The sequence below is a fragment of the Mus caroli genome, unplaced genomic scaffold (assembly GCF_978045245.1).
Source record: "Mus caroli unplaced genomic scaffold, Mus_caroli_1 scaffold_4, whole genome shotgun sequence".
Classification (NCBI taxonomy): Eukaryota; Metazoa; Chordata; class Mammalia; order Rodentia; family Muridae; genus Mus; species Mus caroli.
In genome coordinates this window covers 138,552,007-138,577,525 of record NW_028227259.1, presented here as the reverse complement: position 1 = coordinate 138,577,525, position 25,519 = coordinate 138,552,007, and the positions used below count along the sequence as shown (strand labels likewise).

General features: G+C 49.8%; 1 protein-coding gene across 13 annotated transcripts in view; it reads left to right on the top strand.

Moving 5' to 3' along the window:
* The window catches only part of Gtf2ird1 (GTF2I repeat domain containing 1), a 102,618-nt gene that overhangs the window by 62,038 nt on the left and 15,061 nt on the right, over window positions 1-25,519 (top strand). For 6 of the 13 annotated variants that reach the window (XM_085837240.1, XM_085837242.1, XM_085837241.1 and 3 more), the window contains exons 10-22: window positions 3,302-3,327; window positions 4,791-4,899; window positions 6,163-6,200; window positions 6,658-6,738; window positions 7,451-7,540; window positions 10,184-10,231; window positions 11,035-11,100; window positions 12,831-13,014; window positions 15,047-15,096; window positions 15,192-15,347; window positions 18,099-18,182; window positions 20,947-21,130; window positions 21,896-21,924. In XM_085837240.1, the coding sequence (XP_085693366.1) occupies window positions 3,302-3,327; window positions 4,791-4,899; window positions 6,163-6,200; window positions 6,658-6,738; window positions 7,451-7,540; window positions 10,184-10,231; window positions 11,035-11,100; window positions 12,831-13,014; window positions 15,047-15,096; window positions 15,192-15,347; window positions 18,099-18,182; window positions 20,947-21,130; window positions 21,896-21,924 (1,145 nt within the window). The remainder of the gene's footprint in view (window positions 1-3,301; window positions 3,328-4,790; window positions 4,900-6,162; window positions 6,201-6,657; window positions 6,739-7,450; window positions 7,541-10,183; window positions 10,232-11,034; window positions 11,101-12,830; window positions 13,015-15,046; window positions 15,097-15,191; window positions 15,348-18,098; window positions 18,183-20,946; window positions 21,131-21,895; window positions 21,925-25,519) is intronic. The other 7 variants (XM_085837250.1, XM_085837247.1, XM_085837248.1 and 4 more) reach the window with 2 other exon arrangements.

Here is a 25,519-nt window from a genome sequence, read left to right as displayed (position 1 = left end):
CCCTGCCTAGAATCCCCCAGTGAGGGGCTGGGGGCGTGGCTCAGTGGTAGAGCCCCTGCCTAGAATCCCCCAGGGAGGGGCTGGGGGCGTGGCTCAGTGGTAGAGCCCCTGCCTAGAATCCCCCAATGAGGGGCTGGGGGCGTGGCTCGGTGGTAGAGCCCCTGCCTAGAATCCCCCAGGGCCGGGCTGGGGGCGTGGCTCAGTGGTAGAGCCCCTGCCTAGAATCCCCCAATGAGCGGCTGGGTGCGTGGCTCAGTGGTAGAGCCCCTGCCTAACATACATGAAGGACTGGATTTTTCATCCTCAGAACCACAAAAGCAAAAAGAAGGAGCAGATGATTCTAGAGCTCGGGACTGCTTTGAGACCCTAAGTCAGTGAAGTGTGTCTTCCAGCCTGGACACCCTATGAGGACATTTGGTTTTTTTTTTTTCCTGCGGAAAATGATATGAAACCCCTCCTAGTCGGACTGTACCTCCCCCCAACTCCTTACTTCCTAAAGAATGGTCGCCTTGTTAATTCTGCAGCCGCTGGGTCAGTGGGTGGGGCTGAGAGGGGAAGCAGGGCCCCGACAGGAAGCTAGTTCCCTGCCACCAGCATTGCTCTCCGACTGCTTCAGGCCTTGTGGTATCCAGATGTGTGTATGAGCTCCCAGAGCTCGGGGAAGAGCAAGGAACCCTTGGTATCTCAGAGGAAGAACAGGAAGCCATGTTCATGCCCTGAGCTTAATTCAGACACCCAACTTAGTCTACCCTTACTGGCTTTTTTGTTTGTTTGTTTCATTTTATTTTAATTTGTTTGTTTTGGAGAGAAGGTTTCCCTCTGTAGTTCTGGCTGGAACTTAATACGTAGGCCAGGCTGGCCTCAAACTTATCAGATCTGCCTGCCTTTGCCTCCCTTGTGCTGGAATCAAAGGCGTGCAACACCACTGCTGGCTGTTTTGGTTTGGGGATCTTTTGTTTTGTTTTCTGGGTTTTTTGTTTTTTTTTTTTAAGACATGCATGGTCTGTGTACTGTGTAGCCCAGGATGACCTTGGATTTCTGAGTCTTCTTTTTCCACCGTCTAAGCACTGGGATTACAGGTCTGCATTTCTTTGCTCTACATTCTCTATGGCTTCCTAAGTTATGTCAGACAGGTTGGCTAAAATAATCGGTTTTGTGACATTTCCACACATTCAGATCAGGCACTCTGATCCTAGTGTCTGTCTGTCTGTCTCTCTCTCTCTCTCTCTCACACACACACACACACACACACCATTTATACACTCATCCCCCTGTCCCAGTTTCATCCTGTCATCCCTGTGATAAACACAACGAATGAAGGGAAGCAACTTTGGGGCGGGGAAAGGGTTTATTTCCGCTTCCGGGTCCCAGTCCCTCTTTGAGGAAAGCTGGCAGGAACTCTGCAGATATCTTGGAGGAATGTTGCTCACTAACTCACTCTCTGCCTCAGCCATTGCTAGCACTGGGCTCTCTTACACAGCCCAGGGCCACGCCCATTGAGGGCACCGCCCACAGTGGGCTGAGCATCTGTTTATAAGATTCCTCACAGACAGGTCCACAGGCCAGTCTCCTGTGGGCAGCTCGCTCCTCAGAGGGCCCACTTTGTTGTTAAGCCATGTGGCGGTAGCAGCACACACCTTTGATTCCAGCACTCAGGAGGTAGGTGCAGGTGGATGTTTGAGTTCAAGACCAGCCAGAGCAACACAGAGAAACACTGTCTAGAAAACCCAGAAGAAGCTGGGCGTGGTGGTGCACGCCATTAATCCCAGCACTTGGGAGGCAGAGGTAGGCGGATTTCTGAGTTCGAGGCCAGCCTGGTCTACAGAGTGAGTTCCAGGACAGCCAGGGCTACACAGAGAAACCCTGACTCAAAAAACAAAAACAAAAAACCCCAAAAAAGGAAAAGAAAAAGGAAAGAAAGAAAACCCAGACGGAAAAGAGAGAGAGAGAGAGAAACTATTGTTGTTAGGTTTTTGAGACAAGGTTTCAATACATAGCCCATGGCTGGACCTCAAGGTCCTCCTGCCTCAGCCTCCCAAATGCTGGGATTACAGGTGAGTGGGTACCTCCATGCTGTCCTTCTTGGCCTCGGCTTTAGAGGTTTTGGACCTTAAGCCATCCCTGGGCCTCTTCCCCTGCAGCCAGTCCATCAGTGACCTGACCTTTTCACAGGGTCCAAGGTCTCTGTGGCTCCCATGAGGCAGAAGCCTGCATGGATGAGCAAGCATATCACTACAAGGGCCTGCCCTTGCTTGGGCCTTCTACCTTCTGAGGCTGCCCCTGAAGGGGTCCTCAGGTCAGCTTCCGTGACTATGATCTGTCCAGTGGCTCCGAGTTGCTTTTTGCTGAGCCTGGCCCTTAGAAACATGGGTATATAACAGGGGCTTAATGAGCAGGTAAGGGATGGTGGTGTGGTTCAGTGGTCAGAGCACCTGCCTGGCATCCACAAAGCCCTGGATTCCATCCCCAGCACTCAGAATCCAGGCATAGTGTAAACAGGCCTGTAATTCCAGCACGGGAGGGGGATCAGGAATCCAAGGTCATCTTGGGCTACAAAGGGGGTTCAAGGTCAGCCTGGGCTCCATGAGACCCTGCCTCACAAAAAACAAAACAGAACAACAGAAAACCTGTACAGGTCTTTCATGGCTGGAGTAGTAACAGGACAGGAGCTTGAGTTGTCCCACTGCCGCAAAATAGCGTTTCGAGCTGGCCTCTTGTTTGCATAATGATCAGATAGGTCATGGGCCGTGCCATCCCTGGCTAAACAGAAACTTTTACATACTGAGATTTCAGAGTCCCTCTGTAATAGTTATATTTCCTTGTTGCTATGACAGAACCCTCGACAAAAGCTACTTACAGAGGAAAAGCTTACTTAGGCTCACAGTTTGCAGGTGCAGTCCACAGTGGTGGGAAGGTGGGCAGGGGGAACGTGAGGTGGCAGGTCACTCACCGTGCATTCCCAGCCAGAAAGCGTAGGACCCACAGCTGTCTGTCTTTCTTTTGATTCAGTCCAGGATCCCAGCCCATCGGATGTGCCACCCACATTTAGGGTAGATATTCCCTCCTCAATCAACCTAATCTAGAGACCCCTTCATGGACTTGTCCAGTGGTTTGTTTCAGTGGCCATTCTGAGTCACATCAGGTTAGCAAGATGAACGGTCACTCCCCAGCTCTTGCCTGCATGGGTAATCAACCCCCCGTGTCCTGGTCCATGGCTCTGAGAGCCACACTGGTGGCACCTGTGGCATCTCGGACGGGAAAAGCCTGCACCTTTCTCATGCTCTCTCTTCTCTCTTCCCAGAATGTTCGATGAGCGCATTTTCACAGGTAAGTGGGTACCAGCGGGTGTGTTCTGGAGTTGGGCTAACCCTGTTACCTTGAGTCCTCTTCTATGTCTTGGGCTTTTATGTGGTCTCTGGGATTCCGATGACTGATAGACTAGGAACCGTCCAGAGTTTAGAGTCTCCTTAGAGAAAACAGTAATACCATTTGCTAAACACACAGCCAGGTTCCTTTCAGAACTACCTTGTTTTTTGTTTATGTTGATTGTGTGTGTGTGTGTGTGTGTGTGTGTGTGTGTGTGTGACCTTGTGTGTATTTGTGTGTGTCCTTGTGTGTGTATGCAAGCATGTGCCCTTGTGTGTGTGTGTGTTTGTGTGTGTGTGTGTGTTTACCCATGTGGAGTCCAGAAGTTAACAGTGGGTGTTGCCTTCCACAGTCAGTCTCTTATGTTATTCTTTTGGGGGACAGATTGCTCATGATGGTGTTTTGTGTCACCGCCCTCCTAATCTCCATTATGAGTATAAGTCACTGTTTTTCCGTGAAGGCTGGGGCTCCACATTCAGGTTTTCTGAGATTTCAGGCATCCGTATTGTATTCACCTTGTATTCACCCTCAGCCACGGGCAGACACAAGTCTGATCCCACTTCCACAGATAGATAAAGCAACTAAGGTGCAAGAGAAGCGAGGCTTTGGTGTTCCCCATAGATGTGTGGTTCCAAAGCCTCTGCCATGCTGGCAGGGCACACCTTAGAGAGGGAAGATATCGATTGTGTGCCTCAGCCACCAAAAGCTGCACAGATTCTCGGGACATGATGCGCCTGAGCCCCATTCACCCAGCAGCTTTCTAGCCTTGGGCATTGTCTGTAGGCCTCAGTTTCCCCATCTGTGACATAGAACTAGGTAGCTGGGCAGTGGTGCCTTTAACCATAGCACTTGGGAGGCAGAGGCAGGAGGATCACTGAATTTGAGACCAGCCTGGTCCACAGAACAAGTTCCAGGACAGCCAGGGCTACCCAGAGAAACCCTATTTTTTGTTTGTTCTTTTTTTTTTTTTTTTTTTCCCAAAGGCAATACCTGCCTTCTAGGTTTTGGTTTTATTAAACAAGAAAATGACCCTATGGGGCAAACCTGGTTGGGGGTGGGGGGCGGGTGCAGCCTTTCTCATGAGGCTCTAACATTACCATGTCCTGGTAGAGGGCAGAGACATCCTTCCAGATAAGGGCAGGGTATAGACAGATGAATTCCTGACTGTTTCAGACAGAGCCCCAAAGAAGAGATCAAATGCACAGGCACCCTCGCAGGAGTGCCTGAGAAATGTCCTGTAGAAACCACTGCCCAGGTGTTTCCTACCAACCAGAGAGGCCCTATCTTTAGGGGTTCACAGCCCAAGCTAGCTCTGATCTCACAGTAGTCCTCCATCCTTAGGCTCCTGAATATTGGGATTGTGGGTAGGTTGCCACCACATTTGGCTGAAGAGCCATCATTTTAAAGCCCAACTCTTCCCACAGGGAACAAGTTTACCAAAGACCCCATGAAGCTGGAGCCAGCTAGCCCACCAGAAGACACTTCCACAGAAGTCTGTAGGGACAGCATGCTGGACCTGGCTGGGACTGCTTGGTAAGGGCCCTCCTCTGCTCTGGGTTAGGCCTGTGTTCTGCACAGTATAGGAAAGGCTGAGGCCTGGCTGGTCCCTGTCATACCACTCAGGCACTTGGTTTCCACACAAGAACTCCAAGTACAGGTCTTCCAGGCCAGTGAGAGACAAAGTGGGGCAAGAGAACATGGAGGACTAGATATTTCAGGTGTCAGTCATCTTGGGAACCTTCCTTGGTTCCCCACACTGCTTGTCCCTGTGTACATCCCACTGGCCCTAATCCCCAACCCAGGCTGTGAACTGAGAGGGACAAGATCTGACCATGTATACTGCAGGTATGGTTCAGCAGTAGAACACAGGCCTAGAATCCCCCAGGGAGGGGCTGGGGGCGTGGCTCAGTGGTAGAGCACCGGCCTAGAATCCCCCAGTGAGGGGCTGGGGGCATGGCTCAGTGGTAGAGCCCCTGCCTAGAATCCCCCAGGGAGGGGCTGGGGGCGTGGCTCAGTGGTAGAGCACCGGCCTAGAATCCCCCAGGGAGGGGCTGGGGGCATGGCTCAGCTGGCCCAGAAGATGGAGATGAGAGTGAGAACATGGCCAGAGGAGCCAGGGCCTTCGGAAGCTGGTGCCTGATGCTAATGTAGGGTAGTGAGCCCATTCTCGGAAAGCATAGGGTTCAGGATGCTTGTGTTCTTATTATTTTTGATGTTTTTTTGAGTCCGGTTCTCAGTATATAGCTCTGGCTGTCCTGGAACTTCCTATGTGGACTTGGCTGTGATCTCTGCATCCCAGAGATCCACCTGCCTCTGCTTCCCAAGTGTGGGGATTAAAGGCCTGAGCCAGCATGCCTGGTTTAAGATGATTTTTATGTGTATATGTGTGTATGTGTGTGTGGTGTCTGTATATACACCCTTTGAGTGCAGATGCCCAAGACCACCAGAAGAGGGCATAGGGCACACCAGAGCTGGAGTTACAGATGTTGTGAGCCCACCATGTGGGTGCTGGGAACCACATTTGGTTCCTCTGCAAGAGCAGTAAGCCTTTAACTGCTGAGCCCGCTCTCCAGTCCCTTAGTTGGGTTTTCTGAGACCGACTCTCTTGAACTCGAAGTAGTCCTCCTGAGTCTGTCTCTCAGGTTCTGAGGTCAAAATGGGGTCTGCAACCCTCAGATTTGGGGGCTGGTTTTTGTTTTTTGTTTTTGATTGAAATGTGGGCAGAAGTGTCCTGGGCAGAGTGGCTCAGGACAAGATGGACAGACACTGGGTCATTTGCTCCTTCCTTTTTCTCAGGTCAGACATGAGCAGCGTCTCTGAAGACTGTGGGCCAGGTGAGAAGCTGCAGCACTCCCTTGTGTATATTCTGTGGCCACCAGTCCCCAACTGACAGCCAGGCAGGAACTAGCCCAGGCTGTGAATTCACAGTAATCGGGATAGTTCTCTACCCGTGGCCATGCCCCTGCCGCAAGAATCACATTGCAAGCAGCAGAGCATGCTGGGAACTCTCCCTAACCCTGCATCACTCCTGCCTACCCTGGGTCTGTAGATAAACACTCCGTCTTCCCCCCATGGACCGGTAAGCTCTTTACAGTAGAGGAACCTGGCTTGGCTTGGGTTTTCCGAGGGCTCATCTGGCCCTTCCTGGTCAGGGCAGGAGCCAAGGGTCCATTGACTTTTCTTAGTTGTTCACTGTCAGTTCGCAGACATGAGAATATTCTGGAAAGCCTTGCCTCTGTATGGACATGTTCATGCCCCTGCCTGACTAGGTCCTTCTTGTCCTCTTTGCAGGAACCTCAGGAGAGATAGGAATGTTGAGGCCCATCAAAATCGAGCCAGAGGAGCTGGACATTATTCAGGTTACTGTCTCAGGTAAGAGACCTACATCAAAGGACTGTCGGTGTTTCTGTTCCTGTTCATGGCCAGACATGTTGGCAGAAGCTGTGCTGCTCTGCTGCCCAGTGCTTATACCATCAGGCCAAGTGCTTTGCCACTGAGCCATGGCCCCAGCCCCTCCCTGGGAGATTCTAGGCAGGGGCTCTACCACTGAGCCACGTCCCCAGCCCCTCCCTGGGGGATTCTAGGCAGGGGCTCTACCACTGAGCCACGCCCCCAGCCCCTCACTGGGGGATTCTAGGCAGGTGCTCTACCACTGAGCCACGCCCCCAGCCCCTCCCTGGGGGATTCTAGGCAGGGTTCTCTCCCACTGAGCCACGCCCTCAGCCCCTCACTGGGGGATTCTAGGCAGGGGCTCTACCACTGAGCCACGCCCCCAGCCCCTCCCTGGGGGATTCTAGGCAGGAGCTCTACCACTGAGCCACGCCCCCTTCTCACTTTTTGAGATAGGATCTGATCCCTGAACCCGCTCTGTAGCCCAGGAAGACCCTAAAGCTTTCAGTCCTGCTACTTCACCTTCCTGAGAACCCAAGTCACCAGGTCACAGGCTGTTCCATCTCTTGACTGCATAGAACTCTTTTAGAATCGTGACCTGTAGACCTGCTTGGCTGGCCCATTAGGACCTCTAAGGGACCATGGTAGTCAGGACATGTAAAAGACGCCCGCATCATTCAGAGTTTCCTTTTAGATCCTTCACCTACCTCTGAGGAGATGACTGACTCGCTACCTGGGCATCTGCCCTCAGAGGATTCCGGTTATGGGATGGAAATGCCAGCTGGTAAGAGGTGGGCTGGGGCTGGCCATACTGGGGACCTGCCACCCTGGGGAGCCACAGGGAGGGACAGGTGGGTCAGGAAGTCCTTGTCTTTGTTGGAGAAGACTCAACACACATGGGGTGCATGGAACCATCCATCCCTGTGACTTGGGATGTGTCTTGAATTTTGAAATATTTGCACTTGATTAGATGCTTGGAGCTGGGCAGTGGTGGTGCATGCCTTTAATCCCAGCACTAGGGATGCAGAGACAGATGGATCTTGAGGTGTTCAACGGCAGTCTGGTCTACAGAGTGAGTTCCAGGATAGCCAGGTAGCCAGAGTAACGTGGAGTCTCAACAATAAAAAGGGGGAGGGGTGTTGCTGTTTCTGATGGGGTCCCCTGAGTCCACATGTCAGTTCCTTTGTTAGAGGTTGAAGCACTTTAGCAGACCGAGAGCGTAGCATATTTAAGGGGGCTGGGTTCCATGCTTAGCATCACAGGGTGTGAAAAATCAACACATGGACATAAAACTCTCTGAACAAGACAAACATGGTGGAGCATTAAATCCCAGCACTTGTCGGGATAGAGACAGGAAGATCAGAAGTTCGAGGTCAGCCTTCGCTGCATAGCAAGGTCTAGGCTACATTAGACCCTGTTTCAAAATACCAAAAATGGGGGTTAGAGTCAGTTCATCCAGTAGAAGCCCTTGTCACGCAAGCTTGTGGCCTTAGTTTAGGCCCTCAGACTCCCATGATACAAAGAGAGAATGGACACCTGAAAGTTGTCCTGTGGCCACCACATGATTTCTGTGGCCTGCATATGCCCTCCTCGCACAGACATGTAAATAAATAAACTAAATTCAATTAAAACTTGTTTTTCAAATGTGCTAGGCTGGCTGGTTGCTTGCTTGTGCATATCTGAGGCCCCGGGTTCCATCCCCAGCATCACATACATTGGGGGTGGCAATAACCCCAGCACCTGGGAGGAGGGAATGAAGAGGAGCAGGGAGTCAGCGTTAGTCATAGAGAATTCAAGACCAGCCAGAGGTGTATGAGAGCCTGTCTCCACGGAATGAGAGCTGGAAAGTTGTTTCAGTTGTTAAAGGATGAGAATGAATGTCACACTCTCTGGAGCTGGAGTTACAAACGGTTCTGAGGCCACTGATACACATGCCCAGACCGGAACTCTAATCCCCTGGTAAAGCCGTAACTGCTCCTAACCGCTTAGACATCTCCCCAGCCCCACTTACTTTAGACAGATAGCCTAAAGGTGTGCTGGGTAGCAAACCCAAGGCCTTGCACATCCAGGCAAGGGCGCTACAATTGATCTGCATCCTTAGTCATGCGTGTGTGTGTGTGTGTGTGTGTGTGTGTGTGTGTGTGTGTGTGCGTGCGTGTGTGTGTGCGCGTGCATGTACGTGCACACTTGTACGTGTGTTTCTTTTTATGAATTCTGAGAGAGGACCTCACTAAGTTGGGCACTTAGTCCTGAACTGGCCTCATCTTCCCTCAGCCCCCCAAGTTGCTGGGACGACACGTGTTCTTGTTTTACTTCTTTGGCGTGATCACATACATTGATAAAAAGCAGTGTGGGGGAGGGGAGGGTTTATTTGACCCACCGGCCCCAGTTACATTGCAAGGGAGTCCACCAAGCCTTGACGCCTCTAGCAGTATCAGCCACATCTGTAGTCAAGAGCAGAGAGAATGGATGTACACTTATTGCTCCCCAGGCTTGCTCTGTTTTACAATTGAGCACCCAGGGGATGTGGCCTCACCCCTTCAGTCTGGCTCTAACCACCCACGTTAGATTAACATAATCAATACAGTCCTCCACAGACATGCCCACAGGCCCATTAGATTTAAGGGACTCCTTACTGAGGTTGTCTAACCCCTAGTCATTCAAAACATCAAAAAGTGGAGGCCGGAGGGATGGCGCTGCGCGGGAAAGCCCTTTTTGGGTTGCGTCAGCAATTCAAACTAACCATCACAGCTGGTGCGCATCGCCTTGGATTTTGAGACAGTTTCTTGCTACGTAGACCAGGCTATCCTGCAATCCATAATCCTCTTGCCTCGGCCTTCCCATGTGGGATTATGCCACAATTTCAGCCTTTATACTGGAAATATATGAGACCCTGTTCATGTCTTTAATGGATTTTTTTGGTGCTAGGAGTGGAACCCAAGGCCCAAGTGCATGCTATGCAAATGCACTGTTGCCGAGCTGCTGGGCTGTGCTCCAGACTCTTAGCTTTGTTGTTGTTGTTGTTGTTGTTGTTATTGTTGTTGTTTGGATATAGTCTCACTGTGCAGCTCAGGCTTGTCTCGAACTCAGAAACCTGCAACCTCAGACTCTTGAGTTCCTAAGATCACAGGTGTGGGCCTCCCCACACTGGATCCTGGTGTGTTAACTTCTCTGTCACACCAGGAGAATGGGCCCTGTTCTTATTCTCCCATGAGCTCCTGGGTGTCTGGAATACAGTGGTTGCAGGCTGGTCCCTGCAGGGGTCCATAGAGGAAGATTGTAAGTCTCTGTTTGAAAGGCGTGTGTGTCCTGGTCCCATCTGGAGACGATCCCCTCTGTCTCAGAGTTGAGGCTCTCTGGCCTGGCTTTCCCTCCTCCAGTTGAGCTTCCTGGACAGTGTCTCCTAACGTCCTCTGTTTTCTTACAGACAAAGGCCCCAGTGAAGAACCGTGGTCAGAAGAGAGGCCGGCCGAAGGTGAGGCCTGCCTGTATCCCATGATTCCCTCTCCGTATCCACTCTAGCCCCAGAAAATTCCTCCCTTCTACTCCATCACCCTGAATTTATTTAGGTTGGGAGACCCATGTGAGGTGTACCAGGTGGGAGAAAGTTCTAGACTGTGTTATAACTGACAGGCATCCATCAGAATAAAGTTTTAGCTTAGACTTTTTTTTTTTTTGATTTTTTTTTTATTACGTATTTTCCTCAATTACATTTCCAATGCTATCCCAAAAGTCCCCCATACCCTCCTCCCATAACTTAGACTTATATACACATATCTAGCTGACTTCCATGAAGGAGTCTAAGTTCAGTTGGTTCCCTCATCTTCCTGAGCAAGATATTAGGCTTCAATATGTAAAACTAGCATTCTGTATAGAAGATACACTGAGAAAAATTGCATTTCCTCTCTCTCCTGAGCAAAAGACAGGGTATGTGGTAATCCTGTTTATTACTAGCATGTCTGCTCCGAGAATAAAACAGCCTCTTGTCAGAGATGAAGGTCACTTTGTACAACCCAGCTTGACATAGGTCAGATACCTGTAATTAGGAAGTGTTTACTGCCCCCTGGTGGCAGTGATGCAAATTACAGGCTTGCTTTGTACCCACTAACTAGGTATGCAAAAGCCAGAAAAGTACAGGCGTGGGTAGAGCTGCCTTTTTCTTTGTTCCGTTTAAAAGTCTCACCACAAGGTCATTTCTGATGCTTCCAGAGCTGGGGTGTAAGTGAAGCACCAAATTTCTGTACTCAGGAAATTCAGCACACTGCCTTTGCCTTCCAGAGAGCCCTGGTGATGTGATCCGGCCCCTACGGAAGCAGGTGGAGATGCTGTTCAACACAAAATATGGTGAGTACGGAAAGGGGCGGGCCTCTAGAACAGAGACAGAGACAGGGCTGGGAGTCACCTTCAGGATGGGTACACTTAACTAACTGGTCCATATAGTTCACCGTGGCAACAGCCTCCGGCCGAGAATCCCACCCTGCTGGCCTGTTGGTCCATACACTCTTCCTCCAGATCATTCCCCGGCTCGTGTGCTCTCAGTCAACCTTAGCTACAGGCCTTGCGGACAGCTGCAGGCCTTCCTGGAAATTCACAGCAAGAAATGGCTTTCTCCCCAATCCAGAAGAGTGGGGGTGTGACTCAGTGGTACAGTGTTTTCTTAGAACTCACCAGGGGCGGGGCTCAGAGGTTGAGAGCCCATTCATATAATCGTCTCGTGAGGGGTAGAGATGGAGCTCAGTGGTAGAGCCCCTGCCTAGAATCCCCCAGTGAGGAGCTGGGGGCGTGGCTCAGTGGTAGAGCCCCTGCCTAGAATCCCCCAGTGAGGAGCTGGGGGCGTGGCTCAGTGGTAGAGCCCCTGCCTAGAATCCCCCAGGGAGGGGCTGGGGGCGTGGCTCAGTGGTAGAGCCCCTGCCTAGAATCCCCCAGGGAGGGGCTGGGGGCGTGGCTCAGTGGTAGAGCCCCTGCCTAGAATCCCCCAGGGAGGGGCTGGGGATGTGGCTCAGTGGTAGAGCCCCTGCCTAGAATCCCCCAGGGAGGGGCTGGGGGCGTGGCTCTGCAGTGAAGTGCTTGTTTAGCGCATATAATGCCCTGGATTCCATTCCTAGCCCTGCAGTAAAATAATGAAGAGTCCAGGAAAGAGGACAAGATGAAAGAAGCCTGCTTTCTTTGACTCCTTGAATTTGCCATGTGCTGGCTTTTCACACTGTCTCTCATCCTGTCTTTACATGGCCCTTGTACCCTAAGATCCGTTTTACAATGAGGAAATAAGAAGTTGCCTGCAGCCATGATTAGGCTACTGTCTTAGTCAGGGTTTCTATTCCTGCACAAACATCATGAGCAAGAAGCAAGTTGGGGAGGAAAGGGTTTATTCAGCTTACACTTCCATACTGCTGTTCATCACCAAAGGAAGTCAGGACTGGAACTCAAGCAGGTCAGAAAGCAGGAGCTGATGCAGAGGCCATGGAGGGATGTTCTTTACTGGCTTGCCTCCCCTGGCTTGCTCAGCCTGCTGTCTTATAGAACCAAGACTACCAGCCCAGAGATGGCACCACCCACAAGGGGCCTTTCCCCCTTGATCACTAATTGAGAAAATGCCTTACAGTTAGATCTCATGGAGACATCTCCTCAACTGAAGCTCCTTTCTCTGTGATAACTCCAGCTGTGTCAAGTTGACACAAAACTAGCCAGTACAGCTACTCAGGGGCAGAGTACCTTTAGACATGGCTCGTCCTAGGTCTGGCATGCCAATGGGGCTGTGTTTTGAAGCTCAGGGGTTTTGAAGGCAGTAGTGGGGGGAGGGGAGAGCAGCAGTCACCTCCCAGCAATACTTGGGCTTCTATGCTCTGAAGGCTTGAGTGAAGAGCAGCTTTGGGGTTCACATTCCTGGGCTGTACGCCTCCAGACACAGCAGGACTCATTCTGCCTGCCGACTACATGTGTTTTTCTCTCCTCTGGCAAGTCGATTGGGTTCAGCTGAGCGCTGTCTCTAAAGCCCTGCCACCTGCAGCTTGCACAGAGAGATGGGGGCAGGCATGGGGGTCCCAGGTGGCCTTACGGCAGCCGTGTATTCGCAGCCAAAGCCATTGGTACCTCAGAGCCGGTCAAGGTGCCCTACTCCAAGTTCCTGATGCACCCGGAGGAGCTGTTCGTACTGGGACTGCCTGAAGGCATCTCTCTTCGGAGACCCAACTGCTTTGGGATTGCCAAGCTGCGGAAGATTCTGGAAGCGAGCAACAGCATCCAGTTTGTCATCAAGAGGTAAGGTCTGGGCTGGGTGTTCCAGGCTAGCCAAGGATACATAGTAAGCTCCTGTCTCAAAACACAACAGAAATTTAAAAGGAGCGTGGGCTTGAAGGTGGGGCTGGAGAGATGACTCAGCTGTGAAGGCGTTTGTCCTTTAGCTCGATGGACCTGAGGGGTGGTCTTTGGATTAGTGGTTCTCAGCCTGTGGGTAACAACCCCACAGGCATGGTTAGGGGTGGGGTAGGAAGATGAAGGGGTGGGAGTTCCAAAAGACCCTTTCACAGAGGTTGCCTAAGATGGTGGAAAAGCACAGATATTTACGTTATGATTTGTAATAATAGCAAAATTGCGAAGTTGCAGTGAACATAATGTTATGGTCACCACCACAACATCAGGGACTGTATTAAAGGGTCACAGCATTAGGAAAGTTGAGAACCACTGCCTCAGATCCAAACTGTGGAAGAAGAGAACTAACTCTCGAAAATTGTCTTCTAACCTTGACATATGCGTCATGGCCTGCATGTGACACACACCCACACACACAGACACACACACAAACACAAAATAAATAAATAAATATAACCAATAAAGGGCTGGTGAGATAGTGTCTCAGGGTTTTACTGCTGTGAACAGACAACGTTTAAATGGGACTGGCTTACAGGTTCAGATTTCAGTCTCTTATCATCAAGGTGGGAGCATGGCAGTGTCCAGGCAGGCATGGTGCAGGAGGAGCTGAGAGTTCTGCATCTTCATTTGAAGGTTGCTGGCAGAATACTCACTTCCAGGAAGCTAGGACTAGGGTATGAAAGCACATGCCCACTGTGACACACCTACTCCAACAAGGCCACGCCTCCTAATAGTGCCACTTCCTGGGTCAAACATATACTAACCACAAATGGCTTGGCAGGTGAAGGTGCTTGCCTCCAGGCCTGATGACTTGAATTCAGTCCCTGGGCCCACATAGTAGAAGGAGACTCTGACCTCCACATGTGAGCTATGGCCATCATGTACATGCACTCCCATACAATCTTTTTTTTTTTTAAGTAAGTTAAAAGAAGAAGGACCAGCCAGAACCACGAGGGGCACCATCAGCACCTCGAAATAGCTCCAAGATGGCAAAAACTTCTTTCCTTTTTCATTTACTATGGTTTTGATTTTGCTGTATTTGGGTTTGTGGGCTTTTGTTTTGTTTTGTTTTTAAGATAGGATCGTGCTTTCTATTTCTAGCTCAGGATACTCTGGAAATCACTGTGTAGCTCAGGCTGACCCAAGTGATCTTCCTGCCTCAGCCTCCTAAAGGCTCTGGAATTATAGATGCAAGCCACCGTGGCCTGCTGACTCTAAACTAAATTAGAACTGGGTGCGGCGGTTTCTAACTATATAGCAGCAAGAGGGAGGCTGAGGCAGGAGGATGCAGAGTGGCAGCGACCCCACAATGCAGCTTCTCATGCTGCAGTGACCCCCAGCCATAAAATTATTTTCATTGCTACTTCATAACTGGAACGTTGTTGCTGTTATGAATCACGATGTACACATCTGTGTTTTCCAGTGGTCTCAGGTGACCCCCCACCCCTCCTGCAGATGTTGCGACCCACAGGTTCACAATACCTCCTCTCAGCAACAAAAACAAAACAGGAGAGATGCTCTAGAGGTGGCTCAGTCACTAAAACAGCACCCTGGGGAGCTGAGTTCAAATCCCCGTGCCCAAAGTTATGGTACTTTTACAGTACCGGTAACCCCCCAGTTCCACACATCATTTCCCACACATACATGCTGTGTGTTCCAATGCTAGGCAGTAGGGATTGGATGAAGCCCAAAACAGGGCATCAGCCAGCCCAGGATTTGGAGAAATTCTCAGAGCGCAGAGCTGTTAACAGCTCCAATCTCCAGAATGGCTCCTCCAGTCTGGCAAGGACCATAATTCTATGTTGGTCATGGATAGGAAAGCCCATTGCACAGATCTGTACACTGAGGCCCAGAGGTGCAGACTACACAGCCCTGGAGTGCTTGGAAAGACCTCACAAATGGCACTGGTTATGTTTTCTAGACCCGAACTGCTCACTGACGGTGTCAAAGAACCTGTTCTGGACACTCAAGGTACCTGGGCATGGGGGAGACACAGGTGGGTGTGGGAGGGCATCAAGTCTTTGCCATATCCCCTCCTGATGCCCCTGTCCTATCCCCCACCCTAGGCATTTCCCCACTGCCCCTGTCGGGTTTGCCCCCTCGATGCCACCTGGGACCCCAGGTGCTCCCTCCTCACCTGCCTTCTCTCCCCACCCCACCCCCAGAGAGGGACTCCTGGGACCGTCTTGTGGACGAGACCCCGAAGAGACAGGGCCTTCAAGGTAAGTTTAGACCCATATAAGTTTAGGCATTCCAGAGTCATGACCTTGTCTAGTTTTCGGGGGGGAGGGGCAGCAGTGGAAGTGGAAAGAGGCTGGACCCCACCCATGGGCTCCAGGGTATCCAACTGGGCACTAGGGCCAGACTATAGTCTGGTGTTAGAGTCTGGCTGTCAGTAGGCATAGGACTCCAGTGCTGTCTGTTCTGTCTGGTACTAGCAATGCTATCTATCTATAGTCATTCATCAGCCCAGCTCTCTTGGGTTTTTGTTTTGTTTTAACAAAATCTCAATCATTCTATTTTACCAATGATGACCTGGGAGCCAGATGCTGAGGTGAAAGCCTGCTAGCTCAGAGAGGCAAAGGAAGCACCCAGCTGGCCTTCGTCCTCAGCTCACATCCCAGCAAGAGTCCCCTCTCTCACACCTTCTCAAAAGACCTCCTTAAAGGGTCTGAAGAGATGGCTCAGTGGTTAAGAGCACTGACTGGTTTTCTGGAGGACCTGAGTTCAAATCCCAGCTACCAGTTCCAGGGGATCTGAGACCCTCACACAGACACATATGCAGGCAAAACATCAGTGCACATAAAATAAGGGCTGGAGAGATGGCTCAGCGGTAAGAGCACTGACTGCTCTTCCAAAGGTCCTGAGTTCAATTCCCAGCAACCACATGGTGGCTCACAATTATCTGTAATGAGATCTGATGCCCTCTTCTGGTGTGTCTGAAGACAGCAACAGTATACTCACATACATAAATAAATCTTTAATTAAAATCTTTAATTAAAAAATTATTTTAAAACATGCACATAAAATCAAAATAAAGTATCGCTTCAGTGCACATAAAATAAAAATAAGTAAATAATTGTCTTTTTACTGCCTATGCCTCTATCAGTCCTCCTGACTCCCTCTTACTCTGTGGGTTTTTTCTTAATAATCCTATGTGCCGGGCGTGGTGGCGCACGCCTTTAATCCCAGCACTCGGGAGGCAGAGGCAGGCGGATTTCTGAGTTCGAGGCCAGCCTGGTCTACAAAGTGAGTGCCAGGACAGCCAGGGCTACACAGAGAAACCCTGTCTCGAAAAAAACAAAAAAAAAAAAAAAAAAATCCTATGTTATGTTCACTTCCTGTCAACTGATTGCTTGCTCTGCCTCTTGACCTATGGTTGACTTTATTTAGTCCTGTTTAGAATATTCAAGCAGGGGGACTTTTGGGATAGCATTGGAAATGTAATTGAGGAAAATATGTAATAAAAAAAAAACAGTGAAAAAAAAAAAAAGAATATTCAAGCAGAAAGTTGTTGGATTAAAAGTGTATGCTAAGGCTAGGCCACACCACCACAAATAATGAGTGTTTCCAGTCAATAACACAATCTCGGGGTTTGAGGTGTGATCAAATATCTTGCCACATAGTTCTTATTATTATGAAATTGGAGGAGCAGACAGTGGCCATGGAGAGCCAGAAAGGCAGGAAGGAAGGCAAGCAGTGGGACATGGGGAAATGCTATAGCAGGGCGTGTAGCTGGATCACGGAGCATGATCCTGGCAAGGAAGTCCCATCCTGATACCCTTGGCTTGAGAGGCTACCCAACATCCTGCTATAGGGATGCAGGGGAGAACCTAATATATCCTATGAGTGCGCTGCTTAGAGAGCTAGTAGGCGTGGCTAATGTGAATCCCAGGATGACCATCACCAAGTGACCCCTCCATGGTCGCCGCCATGCTTCTAAGGAGTTAAAAGAGGCAGCCATGGCCAATGCTGAAGGTAGAAGAGCTCACAGAGATAGGAACCAAATCCTGGGACTGGCTGCCAGTCACCTCAGCCCTCACTCCTCCCACATTCTACAGGGAGGGGAATTTGTGTATCTTTCCTCACCCTATGTAGATTCCTACAGCCAGACCTTAGCAGGCTGAGAATGTCACCAGGAGTGCATATGAAACACCAGAGGTCATTTCCTCTTCTCCTGCCATTCATACCCATTCTCTCCTAAGGCCAGGACAGGATGTAACCCCTCAGAGGTCAAGGATGCACTTGTGACATGCTAGTACATGGTGGTCCTACTACTTCAGAATGGTAGAATCCTTGCCTAGAGTCCTTCCCACCCTGTGAGGAAATATGGCAACAGAGCAAGAGCCCCTGCCTAGAATCCCCCAGTGAGGGGCTGGGGGCGTGGCTCAGTGGTAGAGCCCCTGCCTAGAATCCCCCAGTGAGGAGCTGGGGGCGTGGCTCAGTGGTAGAACTCCTGCCTAGAATCCCCCAGTGAGAGGCTGGGGCGTGGCTCAGTGGTAGAGCATTTCTAAGTGACCTGCAAGGCTCTGGGCTCTGTCTCTAGTACCACAAAATAATCAATAGCTCCTGGTGGGTTGGACACGCCTATTCTGCCCCTCTGTCTCCATGAGTTCTTGGAAGACTTCACTCTAACTCACACACGGCTGAGGACACAGAAACCTCCTCTCTAGTGTCTCGCCTCTGGGTTTATTCTTTGTTAGTTTTCAAATGTCAACAATTAGCTTAATTTTGTCTTGTTGCTGTTGTCACAACAGTATGAGTTCTTCCAGGAAATCAAAACACATACACACACACACACACACAGAGATTCTCATGAAGACTGGGTCTGAAGGACTCTGAGGGGCCCACTCCAAAGATCTGCTAATTGCCAGACAAGGAGTTCCCTGTAATTAGGAAGTCATTTTCCTGTAAAAGTCACCAAGTGCCTTTTAATGTAATAGCCTCTGTCCATAATTGTATTCACTTTGCAGAAAATTACAACACCAGACTCTCGCGGATCGACATCGCCAACACGCTTAGGGAACAAGTCCAAGACCTGTTTAACAAGAAATACGGTGAGTTACAGGCAGGGGTCAGGTGGAGGGAGAGGTGGGCAGCTTCCTGCCGGTGCCAACTTCATGCTTGGCAAGGAGGTTGATGTGTATTTTTAGGTATTTCTTCGCTTGTTTTTTTTTAAACGTATTTATTGTGTGGACAGGCATGTGTGAGGGGGCATACATTCCCCATCACCACTGTGGTCAGACATGAGAAGCTGCTTCCTTCCTTCCACCATGTGGGGCCTGGGAATCACATTCAGTGTGCCAGGTTTGATGGCAACCACCTTGGTGCGCCGAGGCATCCCACTAGCTCTCTCGTATTTCTTTTTTTTTTTTAAGATTTATTTATTTATTTATTTATTTATTATATGTAAGTACACTGCCGCTGTCTTCAGACACACCAGAAGAGGGCGTCACATCATTACGGATGGTTGTGAGCCACCATGTGGTTGCTGGGATTTGAACTCCGGACCTTTGGAAGAGCTAAGAGCTATCGGGTGCTCTTACCCACTGAGCCATCTCACCAGCCCTCTCTCGTATTTCTTGAGCATCTATTATGTGACAAGCACTGAGGGCGTGGGGTCACAGAAAACAGGCCCCGTGTGGGATGTGGTTGGTGCTGTGTTCCTGTAACCTCATCACTTGGCTGAGACAGAAGGATTGCTCTGAGTTCCAGGCCCGGCATGAACTACAGAGTAAGATTTTGTTCAGAGACAAATAGAGAACGTGTTTAGGTAGATGCTAGCTGATGAGGTGGCTCGCGGGGTATAGGTGTTGAGTGCCAAGCCTGATGACCAGAGTTCGATTCCTGGACCCCACGTAGTGAAAGGAGAAAGCCAACTTCTTCAATATCACCCTCTTGCTTCTACTGTATGCACTGAGGGATGTGCACACGCAGGTGCTCATGTGCACACACACACTCACACACACTCACATACACACACACTCACACACACACTCACATACACACACTCACACACACTCTCACATACACATACACACTCACTCACACTCTCACATACACACACACACTCACATACACACACACACACACTCACTCACACACACACACACACAAATAAAGATGTCATTTAAAACTCTTTAATAGAGGCTGGGGTGTGGCTCCATTGATAAACTGCTTGCTGAGCATGTGTGGAGCCCTGGGCTCCATCCTTGACACCACATAAACTGGGTATGATGGCAGACGCCTGTCGTCATGACACTCAGGAGATAGAGGCAGGTGGATCAGAAGTTTAAAACCATTGGGCATGGTGGAGCACGCCTTTAATCCCAGCACTCGGGAGACAGAGGCATGCGGATTTCTGAGTTCAAGGCCAGCCTGGTCTACAGCGTGAGTTCCAGGACAGCCAGTGCTACACAGAGAAACCCTGTCTCGAAAAACCAAAAAAAAAAAAAAAAAAAAAGTTCAAAACCAGCTGGGAGATGGTGGCACACACCCTTTTTTATTTTTTTATTTTCATACATACATTGCATATGCATACACTGCAGCTGTCTTCAGAACACTAGAAGAGGGCATCGAATCCCATTACAGATGGTTGTGAGTCATCATGTGGCTACTGGGAATTGAACTCAAGACCTCTGGAAGAGCAGGCAGTGCTCCTAACTGCTGTGCCATCTCTCCAGCCCCTAATGGTGCACACCTTTAATCAAGAAGGAAGAAAGGAAGGAATTCAAAGCCATCCTCAGCTACATAGTATGTTGGAAGTCAGCCTAAGCTACATGAGACCCTGTCTCAAACAAAACAAACAAAACTTAAGAATTGCTGGTGAGGGTGAGGGGCTGGAGAGACTGCTCTCCCGGAGGTCCTGAGTTCAACTCCCAGCAACCACACGGTGGCTCACGACCATCTCTGATGGGATCTGATGCCATCTGGTGTGTCTGAAGACAGTGACAGTGCACTCACATAAATAAATAATTCTTCTTTTAAAAAGAGAGACATTCCGGTGAGGATGGAGAGATAGCTCAGCCATTAGCATTGGCTTCCTTTGGTTTTCATCATCTGAGTGGTGGCTTACAACCATTTGTAACTCTTGTCTCAGGGGAACTGGTGTCCCTTTCTGGACTCTGAAATCACCAGGCCATGCACATGGTGCACAGACATACAGGCAGACCAAAGACCCATCACATTTAATTAATTAATTAATTAATTAATTAAAAGACTTTGTACGTAGAGGAGCTAGGCATATGCCTTTGATCCCAAAACTAAGAGGCAGAGGCTGGTAGATCTCTGTTTGAGGCTAGCCTGGTCTACATAGGAAGTCCCAGGCCAGCCAAGGCTACATAATAAGACCCTGTCTCAGAAGAAATGGAGAGAAAGGAAAAGGGGAAGGGACCTGAGACCAGGTAGACAGTGGTCCCTGGGATCCCGTCAGCACCCTGGCTGCCTTTGCCTACCTTCCTCCCTGCTGGGTGGAGCACTCACACTCCGAAGACTGAGCCTGAATCTGAATACCTCAGGCCGGGGAAGAGCTGATGTTTCCATCTGGGAGGCCCAGTGGTACAGCCTAGAGGCTGAGAAACATTGAGCATTGCCTTAACCCAGTATCAGGAGCCATGTATTCGAGGCCCATCCAGCGGGGATTCCCACCAGCAACTCTGCACAGTACACATCTTATTAATCTCCAAGTCCTACTCACGTACAACTTCTCCCATCTTCCACAAAGGTCCTCAGCACCTCTGGGAGAGAAGCCCCCAGACTCCTCCTGCCCAGTCTGTTCTACCTCTTGCTCCTGACTGGTACAACTGCCTTTCTCCTATGCAGGTGAAGCTCTGGGCATCAAATACCCAGTGCAGGTGCCCTACAAGCGAATCAAAAGCAACCCAGGCTCGGTAATCATTGAAGGCCTACCCCCCGGGATCCCATTCCGCAAACCCTGCACCTTTGGCTCCCAGAACCTGGAAAGGATTCTCTCTGTGGCTGACAAGATCAAGTTCACGGTCACCAGGTATTTCATGAGGAAGAGTTCAGACTAGCCTGGCTGGGATTGGGAGCCGGCTCCAGAAGTTCCTACAGTAGGGGTGTTGGAGAGGGACTCCAGCTAGCCAGTCGTGCTAAATGACTTACTCTGTGTTTGGTGAAAAAAAAAAAACTTTGCTCAAAAAGGCAACAAAGAAAAGTAGACTGATGAAGGAAGATTCTGGAAGGCGACCTTTGGCATGCATGTGTGCACATAAACAAGAGTACTTCTCTCCCCCACCCCCAGTGCACATGCTCACACGGTACAGATCCCAAAACAGGCCTCTCATCCCAGCACGCAGGAAGCAGAGGCGGGAAGGTTATGGGTTAACCTTCATAACCCATAAAGTTATGCCCGGCCTTCATAATTAGACCCTTTCTTTAAAACAAAAACAAAAGCTAGGGTAGTGGCCTGGTTGGTTTCATGGCGTGTCTAGGACACACGAAGCCCTGAGTTCCATCCCCAGCTCCTCATAAACCAGGAGTAGTGGTGCATACCTGTAACCTCAGCGCTCAGGAGGTAGAAGCAGGAGGAACAGACGTTCAGAGTCAGCCTTGGCTAGGACATCAGGATTCAAGGCTAGGCTGGGCTCCCTGAGACCCTCTCTCAAAGAGTCAAACATTAAATGCTAGTGTCTGAAAAGGACCCTGGGCTTTTGTTACCAATCCCTTGGCAAGCTAGTATCATCATCTACCTGGTGGTAACCTTGTCCCCATCCCTTTCCCCTGAAACTCACTTCTGTTTCCCTTCCAGGCCATTCCAAGGACTTATCCCAAAGCCTGGTAAGTGGTACTTCTGGGGGTTTGGGAGGTACTTGGTATTAGGGGTGGGGGGTTGTGCACAGTTCCGGAAACTTAAAACCTTCATGGCAGACACCTGCCTGGCTCAGACGCAGGACCAGGGTATTACCCTGCTGTTCCTACAACTCTCATTGCGTCTGCCTCGGGTTGATGGAGAAAGACTGCAGCATCCCTGGTCTTAAGACCCAGAGAGCCAGTTGAGATAACATTGGAACCTCGGGCTTCACCCACTCAGAGGTTGCAGCTGTGCCAGGGTCCCCATGACCTCCGGGAGACCTGGCTAACTCAGGGAATGGGGGAAATTGATGGCAAATGTATTTGGATGTTGTCATAGGGTACAGGGGGCTTGGTGGTAATATGTGAGGCATTGGGGAGCTAGGAAGATAACATAGTCTATAAAGTATTTGCTGTGCAAACAAGAGGACCTGAGTTTGATCCCAGGAACCCACATTAAAAAATATCTGTGTAGGGGTGGATGGGATACTGGGGGGTGGGGGGGTGGGGAGAGAAAACACAGCTGTGCTTTGTGGTGCAGTTTGTAATCCTGTGTGGAGGAGGTGGAGCTTTGCAAATTGCTAGTGCTCACTGAGCAGCTTGCCTGGTCTATTCAGCAAGTTAGCTCCAGGCCAGTGAGAGACAGTCTCAAACGAACAAAAGAAAAAAAGCTGAGCATAGTGGCCCACCTGGGAGGCAGAATTTGAGGTTTGCCTGGTCTACGAAATGAATTCTAGGACAGCCTGGCGCTACACAGGGAAACATTGTTTCAAAAAACAAAAGCTAGAGAGCTCCTCTAGAATCCCCAGTGAAAGGCTGGTGAGTAGCTCAGTGGTAGAGCCCCTGCCTAGAATCCCCCAGGGAGGGGCTGGGGGCGTGGCTAAATCAAGCTTGCTAAGATTACGTGTATTTCACCAAGCCTGGTTTATAAGGTACTGGGACAGGAACCAGGGCTTTATGCACTCTAGACAAGAACCTATCAAATCAGGTATATCCTTAGCCCCCAAGACCCCATCTTGAAAAAAAAAATGTAAACAAAACAAACAAAAGAAGCCCCTGGCCTCATTTTTACCTGCTGCAGCAGCTAACTGGGTGGACTCTAGGATCCTGGTGCCCAGTGTGGAGAGAGCCCTGGGTGGGACCAGAGGCTGAGCCAGAGCTGGCAGTCAGACCGTGAGGGAAATGAGTACTTCCTCAGGAAGGAAGCTGGGGACAAGGCTGTACTTGTGAACACAGAGGGCTGCCTTTCCACCAGTGAGAGATCCAGAAAGTCCCTGCTTTGGGACTGACCCTGGCTCCGCCTGTCTTCCCTCCACCTCTCACCCCAGCTCTTGAGTTAGTTTGTAAATGTGGGCCTCTTGGACCCTGGCTGATGATAGCCTAAAGTCAGACCCTAGCCAGTGACCACCCCTGACACAAGTGACTGTCTAAGCTGATGTCACTGCTGGGTACTTTCTGCTCCTGTCCCTCTGGGGTCCAGGAAGTATGGCTAGACCTCCAGCCTCGGTAGGAACCCAGTATATAAGTCAGCCAATCCCCCTACAGCCCCCATGGCTCTCCCTGGCCTCCAAACGCGCTCGTTTTGGGGACAGCGTCCTGATATGTATCCCAGTCTGGCCTCAAAGTTGTGGCCTTCCTGCCTCAGTTTCCAGAGCCAACCACAGTAGTGGGCCACCACTCTGGGATCGGTTACCTTCTCCCAGGAGGAAACATAGACTCAAGAGAGTTGAAGGAAATTTCTCGAAGTCACAGAGCATTTGCCTAGCCTGGCTGAGATTTGAAAGGAAAAGACTTCCCTACTTGCAAGAGCTAAGTTGTACCTTAATGTGCTAAATCTGTTTCTGCTGAGTGTCTCTCTGTCGCCCCCTCCTGACCACTAGGTGCAATGACATGGGTCCTATGGTCCTATCTGTAACCTCCCTTTTTACAAACTCCCAGTTTAAATTGGTTTATTTACTTGATGGATAGGGTTTGATATTAGGATTTATTACTTATGTTCGTTATGTTTTTCTAGACAGGGTTTTTCTTTGTAACCCTGGCTTTCTTGGAACTTGTTCTGTTTATCAGACTGGTCTTGAACTTACAAAGATCTGCTTGTCTCTGGCTCCAGAGTACTAGGATTAAAGTCATGAGCCACTAGCATCTGGTTTTAGAATTTTGTGTGTGTGTGTGTGTGAGAGAGAGAGAGAGAGAGAGAGAGAGTGAGTGTGTGTGCATGAGTGGGGGGGGAGTGTGCCTCTGTGTGTGTGTATGCGTGTGTGTGTGTGTGTGTGTGTGTGTGTGTGTGTGTGTGTGTGTGTGTGTGTTTATGTACAGAGGCCAGAGAGCAACCCTAGATGTTGGTCCCGTGGAGCTGCCCTATTAAATGTATTATTATTTTATTTTATATTATTTTTTAAAGATAATATCTCTTACTGGCCTGAAGCTAGGCTGACCAGGTAGTCCCAGGTATCCTCCTGTATCTGCCTCTCTGGTGATGGGATTACACTATCGTTCATAACTTTTAATTGAGAGGGGGTGGGAGAGGTAGGGAAAAGAACTGTTTGTGAGTGCAATGCCTTTAGAGACCAGAAGATGTCACCAGATCCCCTGCTGCTGGAGTTTCAGTTTTGAGCTGCCTGGCACAGGCCCTGAGAACTAAACTCAGGTCCTCTCAAAGAACAGTGAGCATTCTAAACCACTGAGCCATCTCTCCAGCCCTAAGCCTTGCTTTAAAAAAAAAAAATTGCTACATAGTGTGTGTGTGTGTGTGTGTGTGTACACACCCAGGTCTTCAACCTGGCAGGTTGGTGTCTTTACCATCTGAGCTACTTGGCTGGCTTCAGGCCCTGCTTTTACAGAGGATGTGGGGCTCAGATCTTATGTTTTCGAGCTAAACCCACTCAGCTTTTGTCTGTTGTGGTTGTTGCTGCTGTGTTTGGGCAGGGGGTTATTTATCTGTTTGTTTCACCTGCACGTGTTTATGCGCACCGAGTGTGCCTGGTGTCTGTGGAGGTCAGAGAACTAGAGATGTAGATGGTTGTAAAGCCACAATGAATGCTGAGAACCGAACCTTGTTCTTTTGCAACCATCACTCTTAAACCACTGAGCCATCTCTCTACCCCCACCCCAACCACAGTTTCTTCTTTTAAAAAAAAATTATTTATCTATTTATGTATTTAATGTATTCGAGTACACTGTAGCTGTCTTCAGACACACCAGAAGAGGGCATCAGATCCCATTTCAGATTATTAGAGCCACCATGTGGTTGCTGAGAATTGAACTCAGGGGCTCTGGAAAAACAAGTCGGTGCTCTTAACTGCTGAGCCCTTTATCTCTCCAGTCCCCCAGTTTCTTCCTTGAAAAAGAAAAAGGTTCTTTTTTGTGAAGTAGACCAGGCCAACCTGGAACTTGGTGGAGTTTAGCTGAGAATCATCTTGGTCTCCCGAGTGCTGGGATTAAAGGCGTGCACCACCATGCCGGGCTGCTGAGAATCATCTTAAATTTAGGATCCCTTGTCTCCACCTCCTGGTGCTGGGATTGCGGATGTGTGCTATACTCTATCAAACTAGTCCACTCTTGTCTGAGGGTTTCTGTTGCTCTG